The following is an 11,561-nucleotide window of genomic DNA, read 5'->3' on the forward strand; positions in this document are numbered from 1 at the left end:
CCTCAGTTTCTTTATTCAAGAAGTTTAATCATCAGTAGCTTTGCCTGAGCTTTAAGTTTATTAATTTGGCCATATCCTAAGCCGGGGCTCATGCATCTTGTTCACTTTGCTTCCCAGTTAGCCTAGTTATGAAGTTTTCAGTGGCTTTCCAGCTAGATATCTTCCTATTTATTTCATGATTGTTCCTTAGTCGCGTGAAGTAAGAGATAGATTTTCAAAGATGTGTAATCTTTTCTAGCTCGTAGCCAGGCAAAAAATTTTACTTTCCCAGATCACGGCTAAATTTGTATCAACCAGCTAACTATGGAAGCAACCTATTGAAATATATATTGATGTCCACCTATCTGCACTGTATCTGAGTGCACTACAAAACACTTCCCAGTTTAATTAGTGTAGTTTTTAGAATGAAAAGGACAATTTCCTACATGCATTTTCTTTTGATTTTTTAGGGAAAAACCTAAATGTAGTCTTTGATCATCTCGTTCATTACTCTTGTGAAAATTTCAGAAGATTTTTAAGTTGAAAAAAAATTTGTGAAATCTTTAAATCGCCACCCTTTCTTTTCTTTTTTTTTCATAGAAAAAATAAATTCGAAAAGAGAATTCCACGAAATTAATTGCAAGCTAGTGTAATGGAAGATGTTTTTACCTTTTTATGCGCCCCCAGATTAGCCAACATCTAGCCTAGATTGTCCATTTTCACCCTATAGGAGTAAACAAAAATTCCAATTATTTTCTTTTCCAGAGATTTTTGGGAAGAGTGTTAGGTCAATCGTGCGGTCATAGCTTTAGAAACCTACGCATTTGTTTGGATAGTATATTATTTGAAATATTATTTGAAATAATTACTGTAGCACTTTTTATGATGTGATGTATGTGAGATAAAAAGGTAATTGGAAATATAAAAATGTGGGTTGGGAAATGTGTTTATGATGAAAGCGAAATATTATTTGGGATAAAAGCACTATCCAAACAAACGTGTGTGGTGACCGAAGGAGAGGTCTCGTCTCCAATTGTCTATGCCGATTTTACTGTGGAGACTTCTAATGGCAGCATCCATTTAGACTTTGCTTAGATTTAATTAATGTTGAACATAAACGCAGTTTTCATGGGGGGCAAAGTCATGTATGAGTTGAACGTACTTTTGCGGTTTAGGGATTCTATGAAGTATAAACATATTATTGTACGGAGTCTAATATTGGTTTTCATAACAATTTGATTCCATTCGATTTCTTGGCAGTCTAAATTGCAAGCAACAGTAATCATATCTTCAAGATTTTGATGAGTTCCTTGATTGGTTTCTCCAGGTTGCAAATCTTCACATGTGAAGAACATAATCAAGATAGAAGCATTAATTGCTTCTCTAGCAGTTTGTTGATCGTAATTAGTTGAATGATGATGTGTGAAAAATAAAAGAATTAAAGGCTCTATTTGGATTGTAAATTATTTGAGATAGATTTTCCATAAATATATTAAGGCCGTTTGCATAATTGCGACGAAATTTGATCCATTTTTTCCATTGAAAATTGGCCAAACTTACATTATTGAATTAGGAATATGTTTCCATTGAAAATTGGCCAAACTAACGGCTCCGTTTGGATTAGCTGTTTTTGGGGTTGTTTTTCAAAAACAGCACTGTAGCATTTCGTTTTTGAAATACAAGTCCGTTTGGATTAGTTGTTTTTGGAGTTGTTTTTCAAAAACTATATGAAAAACTTTTACTATAAATGTTTTTTGGATTAGTTTTAGAGTTATTTTTACAACATATTTTTGGGTATTTTTATAATTTATAATTTATATTTTTATATACATTTATGCATTTATACTACATTTATAAATAAATATAGTTATATATTAGCTAAAAAAAATATAAATGTATTATAAATGTATAAATGTATATTATTATAAATGTATAAATTATAAATGAATATTATATAAATGTATAAATTACAATTTATAATTTATAACTTTTATATTTTTATATAAATATACATTTATGCATTTATAATACATTTATAAATATTTATAAATAAATATATTTATACATTTATAAAAAAATATAAAAATGTATTATAAATTTATTATATTATATATAATACATAATATAAATATATTTATAAATGTTTAAGTGTATATTATTATAAATGTATAAATTATAAATGAATATTATATAAATGTATAAATTATAAATTATAATTTATATTTTTATATTTTTATATAAATATACATTTGTGCATTTATAATACATTTATAAATAAATATATTTATGTATTTATATAAAAATATATAAATGTATTATATTATGTTTAATACATAATATAAATATATTTATAAACATATAAGTCTATATTATTATAAATGTATAAATTACAAATGAATATTATATAAATGTATAACTTATAATTTTATTAATATATATTAATATTAAGTATAAATGTATTATTATAATTAATATAAATGTACAAATGTATTAATATTATGTATAAATATAAAATTAATATTATATATATTAATATAAATGTATAAATGTATTATATTATGTATAATATACAATATTATGTATATTATAAATATGCATTAATATATATGTTATGTATATTATAAATATACATTAATATATATATATATATTATGTATAAATGTACATTTATATAAATGTATAATACATATAATATATTATATATATTATATTATATATAATTTATATAATATATAATATTCATATAAATATATTATAAATATATATAAATATTTTTTAAATAATATAAAGTATTTATAATACGTATAAATAAATATATAAGTATTTAATAAATATAATATACATTAATATTAATTATAAATATTATAATATTATAAATATGGTGTTTATATAATATTTCAATTTGTAATATTTATTGTATATTTCATTATATAAATATTCATATAATATATAATATATAATTTTCAATTTGTATAATATACATAATATTGTATATATATATATAATATAATATACATAATATACATTATTACATCATTACATATTATGTATATTATATATTATACATAACATTATTATACATTATTATACACAATAATGTACATAATAATATTATACATTAATAATGTATATATTATAATATAATGTACATAATATATTATGTATAAATATTTGCACATTTATGTATACAACATTACATATTATGTATATTATATTATATTATGTATAATATACAATATTATGTATAATATTAATGTATATAAATATTTATATAATATATAATATATATAATTTTCAATTTGTATATTTCAATTTCTATTAATATAATGTATATATAATATACATAATTAAAATATACATAATTGAAATATACAAATCGAAATATACATATGTAGTTGTTTTTGATATAATGTTTGGATACGGTATTTTTGAAGTTGTTTTGGAAATACACATTTACTGTAGCATTTGGAATGTGAAAAACAGTTTTTCAAAAACAGCCCCAAAAACAAGGGATCCAAACACACCCAACATTAGTGAATCAGGAATATGTTTCCTCTAAATTATTTGATGTGAGATGTAGATAAGAAAGAGGCGTATGTAACTCATTTAAGGTTACTCCAATGGTTAGGGAAAAGTTCTTAAAGTCTTCTCGCTATCACACTCTAAGTTCAAATTTTGTGTCTAACAGTTGGAATTGGAAAAGTTGGGGGAGTGAGAATGTTATAAAAGAGAAAAAGGCTCAACTGTTACTTTAGCTTCGGTTGGTTTCATTTTATCACCTTAAATTATTGATTAAGGTTTAATACTTTTTTGGGCAAATTAGGTTGAATTAGATTTATGTTTCCTCTAAGTTATTGCTACGAGATTTAGACAAAAAAAATGAGGTTGATGCTCGTGGGGCTGCATATATTTTACCTCATTTTTAAAAAAAATTTAGTATGGATTTTATTTGTTCTTTAGATTTGTAGTATCCATTTTTCAAATCTGTTTTTTGATATCTGTATATGTTTGATGATATAACTTTACTATTAGTATAGATTTGAATCAAATTATGATACTTTATCAAAAAAAAAAAAAAAGAGTTTTATTTACTTTGTGTAGTTGCATATTATCACTTTTAACTTATTGCCAGACACTACGCTGTTCAAGTTTTATTTATGACATTTGTCAAAGTTACACAACCTTTACTATCTTAACCAAGAAAATAATTGTTGGTAAACAGATCCAGTTTTTTCCATTGAAATTTCAAATTAAGGTCATAATACCCTTAGAACAATTTTACTAGTTCACACCTATTTGATGTGTAAGTTTTTACTTTCATAGCTTAATAAGATAAAATCATCATAGAGGATAAACAACATGACAACAATTGATTAACATTTGTACTTTCTTTTGAGGGATGAATGGGTAAGATGGCACGGAAGGAAGGAGGAAGTACAGACGACAAGTTACAGTTTCAAACAATTATATTTTTCTTTAAACTTATCTACTTCTTCATATACTTGTGCTTATCAACGGTACGTGGACATATGCATATTTGGCATAACATACATTAAAACAAGAAACATTAATATTCCTTCAAAAAAAAAAGAAAGAAATTATACAAAAGAAGAAGGAAGAATTTGAGAACGTTCAATAAATATATGGACTTAATGCTCCCCCCCTTGGATTTTGGCATATCAACTATGATAGGGGCTACAATTTGATCCTTGAGTTCAGATTCTCGTGCTTAATGGCTATATAGTCAAAATTTTTTCTAATAAGTGCTCTAACTAGCAATTAACATGACAATTAATTTAACATGAATACATTCACATTTAGTATTCAATTGCATTTGAACACCCTTCTTTGATTTAACTTCAGTTTTGGCGTCTCTCTTTTCTAAAAGGTGGTGCGTTCAATCAAACTGAAGTTTTAAAATTAAAATCTAAAATATGAAATCTAAAGTTTGAATTTATTAAGTTATTAAATTGTTAAATAATAAATTTGATATGCTTTAATGTAAATCACATTTAAGTGATAAGTGAATAGCTCGTCACTTATTTTTTGAAACTAGTTTTATTTAGAAAATTCAGTGTTACTTAATTAACCCTGATTTTCGATTTTTTATTTTCAAAAGCACTTGAAGATGATTGTGAAATCCCTCTCTAATTAGTTGGACCTCCTGGGTGTTAGCCTGCTAGTTTTAGACACGTAGCCCACATCCAGTACTGGGCCTAGCTGAAGTTAATTACTTAAGACAATTAGTGAAAGATACAGCGACGCCGTATCCAGCTGCTATAAAGAAAACTCCCCAGACTTCTCCGGATTTCTGAGCTCCTCCGATAGGAAACTACTTCTCCGGTCGCCGACGGCTTCGCAGTGCCCTCAGGGTTTTAGTTCGAAGATCTCAAAAACCCTGTCGTTTAGTAGTCTACCGTCTGCTCTAGTTGAGACAATAGTCTTCCTCTTCCTCACCGGGGGCCTGTGGGGCTCCATCCTCCGGTGTTCATTCTCCCCGCTGCTGCCCACTTTGCGACGGGCGCCGTTCCAGATTCAGTAGATTTAGTCCTTCTTCCCAAGTTCGCCTTAGTTGAAGGATAATGATTTTAGGTACCTTTCCATCTCCATAAATGCTTTTGCTTTAATAATTGCGTTGTACTCTACTATTCTTCTAAAAAAATCCAGTCCTAATGTAAAATATAATCTGCAGAGCTTAGTCTTGATTATCTCATTTTGCCTTGTTAAAGTATTTTCATCCTGAAAGGCGTGATTTGGGCAGAATATGTTTTACGCCATTAAATACTTGAATTAACATGCCATACCTCTTTTCTTTTTTTTTTTAATTAGTAAGTCTTTGAAATGAACTGTCTTTAATTTAAAAGCGTAATTTTTGCGCTTAGTATTTGCACCACGCATAGTATTTTGCTCCAAGGGTAAGCTGCTTTTTGCCTTCATTCTTGAAAGCGTCATTTTAGCTCTATAGAAAACCACGTCTCTGTACTACCACTGTGGTTTTACTGGATTTGTTATTAGATACTTATAGATAGGATGAGTATGAAAAGTGATAGGTTTCTATGCTGATTTTTTATTTTTGGTTTTAAAATCAGAAATGCTGAGACGCGGAAGTAGAGTACTGAAGCAATCAAACCCTGGCCAAACTGTTACATTTCGTAAAATTGTTTTCTTGCTAATGCTATTATCTATAGCGTTGGTGCTGGTCTTTCGGAACAGCAGTGAAAAGTCAAGCACGGTGTCTGGCATATCATTGAAGAAATGGGATAGTTTTAATTCTTTGGTCCACTTAGATCCCACTGTTGAGTTCCGAAATGGGACAGATTTGATTTCACAAATACCTGACTCACCCGGGGGAGTGCTCTTTCTGGCTCATGGTTGTAATGGCAGAGCTGCAAATTTCTGGGATAAATCTCCCAAGTGCAAGAACTGTGTTGGTTTACCTGAAGAAAGGCTTGTGGTTCTTCATGCTTTGGCAAGAAAATTTGCTGTTCTTGCTGTATCCAGTACTAGAAGATGTTGGACTTTTGGGGATGAACTATTGAAAGTTAAGGATATTGTCAAGTGGTGGATAGCGAAAGAAAAGCTTGAAAAACTGCCTCTTGTAGCTCTTGGTGCATCCTCTGGGGGACACTTTGTTTCTCTGCTTGCCACTAGGTTAAATTTCAGCAGCATTGCTCTAATGATTGCAGAAGGGATGTTTCGGCAAATGGACATTTCTGCCAGTTATCCACCAACACTTTTTGTCCACATGCCCAAAGATGAAGAGAGGAAGCAAAGGATCGATAACTACCTAGTCGTTCTCAAGGATAAAGGCATCGATGTTGCAGAGATTAAATGCATGGAGTTTCCACTGTCTCCCAGTTACTTCTCTGATGTGATCCCAGGCATTGATCGGTCCATATCAGTGAAGTTGTTCAACTTGTTCAAGGAAAAAGGTTTTATTGACAAGAATGGCTATATGACGAAAGATGGACGTGCAATACGCTGGAAAGCAGCTCTTCAAGAGAGAGATATTACTTTGCCTGATAAATCCTTGTTCCACCACATTCAGGAGGAAATGAATCTTGCATATGCAAAACATGAAATGACCAGCTTGCAGTCTGAGGAAATTTTGGATTGGTTTGAATCTCATATGAGCTGATCAGGATTCTAAGTTCTCTTCCTCTTCTGCCTCACGTTCAATAGATTGGGGAGAATGAAGTAAAGTAGATAGTGACATCTGTAAAATCTGATAGTGAAAAACAGTTGACAGGAAGGAATTAACTTCCATGATCGGATCAAGTTTCCATGTCTGATGCATCTAGCTTCTAGGTGGACATATCTTTAAGCGGTAGTTTACTCGTGTATGAGCTGGTATGACTGCTTAATCTCATTAATTTTAGACGAGACATCAAAAGGTTGTTGTCCTGACTTACTTTAAAATCTTGATTCACAGTTTATGTTGCTTCCATGCTTACCTTTCTAATTTGTAGACTCAATGAATGAGTATGACACTTTATACTACAGTGTGACACTTCATACTACAGATGTTTTGCTCAAACTTCTGCCAAAATTGCGATAGGCCTAATATCTGGTAGACTGGCACCATGGCTTCCATTCAAATATCTTCTGAAGAATTCCCACCTCAATCTCATCCCCAGATACCCATGGAACTAGTGATGGAAAATCTCTACAATTAAAGGGAAAGAGCAGATACAAATGATGCACCATATCATTAGGACAGAGCTTTAATATTAACTTGTACACGATAAGATGGTTTGGATAAGATGGTTTGGAATTAATGCGTCGCTTATCAATAGTACTCTGTCCAGCCAAATACAAGTCAAATGCAAAGAGACAAAACTCAAGGTACAAAAACCAATATAAGCTGCTAAGTAGTAGACAAGATGGTGGCAAAAGAGGACTCTGATTAATAACTTAAGCAAGTTGCTCTACTAAACAAAACTTGGAAAGAAATTTCTTCTGATTACAGTCCAGCATTTCACTCAGACTACAATGTATATTCCTTTCCTGCAAAAGTTTATGCCTCAACTCTAATCTTTTCTTCAGACCATGCCTAAAAAAATCTGGATAATCAGCAATTTCATCAATTCGTCTGCCCATCACATTCACCAAGAAATTGATTCTTGGTCCTAGAGAATTGGTGATACTCTTTATCAGAACGGGGGGATAACCTGCCACCAAAGCTGCTATTTGCCCGTAATCAAACCCAGATGATTTTAGGTAAGCAAGATTAGGTCTCAGAATTTTGTTAACATCCCTAGACAAAACTTCTGGAAAATTAATAACTACTCTTTGAAGGTCTGTTTCATTGAGACCTAGTGATCTTAAAAACTCTGTAGTTGGACGAAGTCGTTTATCAACACTATAACCCATTATGAATGGGTGCCTTACCAATACTTTGCTAATCATCCCATCTCTAGACAAGCCCAGACTAGCAAGGAACTGCACTATCTCTGAAAGCTTTTTTTCAATGCTGTAGCTGATAATTCTTGGATTTAAGAGTATCATCTTACCAAGTTGCTTTTCTGGGACACCAATAGCTTCAAAGAAAGCCAGTAGTGGACAAAGCTTCTCTTCTACACTGTGTGAGAGTATATTAGGAAATTTCGTTATGGCAGAAGCAACTTCCTTGGGTTTTGTCCCCAGTGTTGCAAGGCACTCGACTGTGGGGACCAGTTTCTCATGCAAGCCAAGAGTAAGAATTTTAGGACACTTCCCTACCACAGAAGGAATTTTTCTTTCTTGGATGCCTATAGTTCTCAAGTAAGCCCAATTTTCTGAGGCTTTTTCCCTTGGTACACCTTCAAGGCGTTTGCACTTCTTGAGCATTTCGTGAATACTTTTGTCATCAAAACCTTTGTCTTTGAAGAACCACATAATGCCACCATTGTGGCTGTTTGTGGTTTCCATATTCCTGAAAGATCATCCAAAAACACTAGCACAGTCATTTATTTAGGCAGAACACATTTTAGGTACTACATTAAACTGAAAAACATAAAATTAAAACATAGCCAAAAGTCATTCTGGACAGTTATGCAACACTAGGATGAAAATTTATTGGACGAAATATCATCGGTTGTTTTCATGCTTATGTGCAGAGAAACTTCTATAGCTGCAAAAACTGGAATGCCCACCTCAACTCTGCTAATACAATTTAAATCTAGACCTTGGAAAATCTAGAGTTTGTAACCCAGCTCTTCAAAATTCCAACTCAAAGTGAAAATACCTATAGTCCAACTGGGTTATTACAACTTCAAAACTAGTATATGGTCAAATCCAAGTAATTAGATAAATGAAACCAAGTCTATGGTCAAAGGAAGTAAAGGAAGAAGGTATTAGATAACAACAGCGTAACAATAGTTCCTTGAAAAACAAAGGTGGGTTATTAATGAAAAACAAAGATATTAACATGAAAAGGTGGGTTATTAATGAAGGTAAAGAAACCAAATTTCAATTACTGATTCTTCACCTTCTTCTTGCCCTGGTGTGACAAATGACTTTTCACAAAACCAGCCATTGAATTTCTAGAGACATCATTTACATAATATTAGACACTTCATAAGTGCAGAACGATATGAGAAGTATGGCACCAAACCAGAGAAGCAATATTAAATAACTATACATAAATCAAGGAATGAAAACCATGAAAAATGCTTAGCAAGAGAAGAAGAGTATAGCTTGCATGTTTAGAATCAAAAGTAGTATGGTTGCTGACCATACTTGCAAAAGATATAAGGGCAATCAAAACTTAAAAAACTTGTGAATTTTTCCACTTCCAAACAAACATCAACATTAGGTGAAAGAAACACAGCCAAATGCACAAGCAGAATAATAGTAAGAAGTTGCATATCATTGAACCAAAGCATACAGATCATATTACGACAGCCTTTTGTTCGCTTTGGTAGTGAATCATCCATGACATATATTTGCAAAGTTGTCTCTTTTCAACTCATATGGGCCTTTGGAAAACCTTATGGAACACCATATCACCTAATGTGTCGTGTAGCATACATCTGAGACTCGCTAGTTGAATCATTACCCAAAATCAACACTACCTCTACTTATCTATACAATATGAGAAATAATGGTCACTTGCCTCAACATTTAACTTCAGCGAGCTCTAGATTCTGAGAAAGTCGGAGTATGGCCCCAATGGATTGATATATGCTCTGAACACTTCTGGCTGAACAATCTAACTTCTTGAGCATTAAGCATGTTAACTTGTCTAAATTCATCAAAATTTAGCCAATTCTGTAATTCCTCTTAAAAGGGATTACCATTATCTATATTTTCTTCTCTCCATACTCAATTAAACTAACATTAAAATAAATAAATAGTCCAAAAAGGTGTCGTTTTGGACCCAAAAATTAAACAACCCACTGAATTTGCCATTTTACTGGAGCTAGAATCGCTTATGAAAGCCTGAAAAAGGACGAACAACGTGCACCCAAGGTTCTTTATCCCAGAAGGCAATCAAGCAGACTAATTGAAGACAGTCTTAAAATTGAGAACAAGATTATTCAATGACAAGAAATAACTAAAGAGTCTCAAGCAACTCAAATGCAGCACCATCCATTGAATCTTTTAAGACAACTTAGAACCGAATAAACAAATAGTAAAAGAAATGCAGAATTTCAAATTGGACAAAGAAAAAAATTAATAAAGTTACCATCTTTTTCAGTCATTTATAGTTTCACACACACACACACAGAAGCGGACCAAAGAGGTAGAGGAGTTGGACATACCAAGTAGAAGAGGGGGCTATTCCCAGCTCATTACAGTGTTCAATCTTGGCACCCTCCTCAGGCTCCTAAAACGACGACGGTTCGCGATTTTAGGGGTCACTGATTTACTGAACTATACTGTATGAGGAAGATGAATTCTTCAGACCGCGCAGGGGAGGGTGGAAGCTGGATTATGGAAGCGAATAAAGGATAATTTGGTTGACACGCCTGATATTTCTAATAATTAGAATGAGACCCTTTCTTTTATTTTTTATTTTAATGTTGAACTCCCCTTTGTTTCATATATCCCAGTCAAACCACACCACAAAAGTTTACTAGTATCAACTCAAGGGCACAAATGTGTGTGGTGATCTAAGGAAAACTTTAATGCTTAAGATTAATAGCTACTTTTTTAACTTTTACTTTGTTGGGAGCTTGTAAAATTGACCTATATTAGGCATTTCTAATTGTAATTATTTAATTATTTTCAGCAAAAGTGACAATCACACATTTTTTTTTGATATAATAATCACGCATTGTTTTGAGTAATAGTAAATGAATTTGACCTGTTATCTTATATTTGAGGTTTATTATTAGTTAGAAATGCAAAAGACAATTTTATTTCTTACTTACCTGATCCAATGGTGAAGGCAAAACTATAGTAATTTTGAAAAGCATGACAAATTAGCCGAGTAATTGGAGATAGTTTCAATAAATGCCATGTATTCTTGACGATTTTGAAGAAGTGGAAATTACTATTTAAAAAAAAAAAAAAAAAAACTCTTATGGGCTTCTTACATAATTAGTTTTGTGATATGGAGAACTTTCTTGGTGCACAACAACATTAGTTGCTATGTG

The 11,561-nt window shown here is 31.4% G+C and overlaps 2 protein-coding genes across 2 annotated transcripts; one reads left to right on the top strand and one right to left on the bottom strand.

Annotated features, from left to right (window-relative positions):
- Window positions 1-5,277: 5,277 nt before the first annotated feature.
- Window positions 5,278-7,398, top strand: LOC140006654 (uncharacterized). Its single transcript, XM_072048957.1, has 2 exons — window positions 5,278-5,571; window positions 6,069-7,398. The coding sequence occupies exons 1-2, from the start codon at window positions 5,562-5,564 to the stop codon at window positions 7,115-7,117; spliced, it is 1,059 nt and encodes a 352-aa protein (XP_071905058.1). The 5' UTR covers window positions 5,278-5,561; the 3' UTR covers window positions 7,118-7,398.
- Window positions 7,399-7,732: 334 nt separating this feature from the next.
- On the bottom strand, window positions 7,733-10,878 carry LOC140006655 (transcription termination factor MTERF6, chloroplastic/mitochondrial-like). Its single transcript, XM_072048958.1, has 2 exons — window positions 10,725-10,878; window positions 7,733-8,893 (listed from the first exon to the last, which is right to left on the bottom strand). Exon 2 carries the CDS (start codon window positions 8,887-8,889, stop codon window positions 7,894-7,896), a length of 996 nt encoding a protein of 331 aa, XP_071905059.1. The 5' UTR covers window positions 8,890-8,893; window positions 10,725-10,878; the 3' UTR covers window positions 7,733-7,893.
- Between the last annotated feature and the right edge of the window lie 683 nt (window positions 10,879-11,561).

This window comes from Coffea arabica, chromosome 5e (genome assembly GCF_036785885.1).
Source record: "Coffea arabica cultivar ET-39 chromosome 5e, Coffea Arabica ET-39 HiFi, whole genome shotgun sequence".
NCBI lineage: Eukaryota > Viridiplantae > Streptophyta > Magnoliopsida > Gentianales > Rubiaceae > Coffea > Coffea arabica.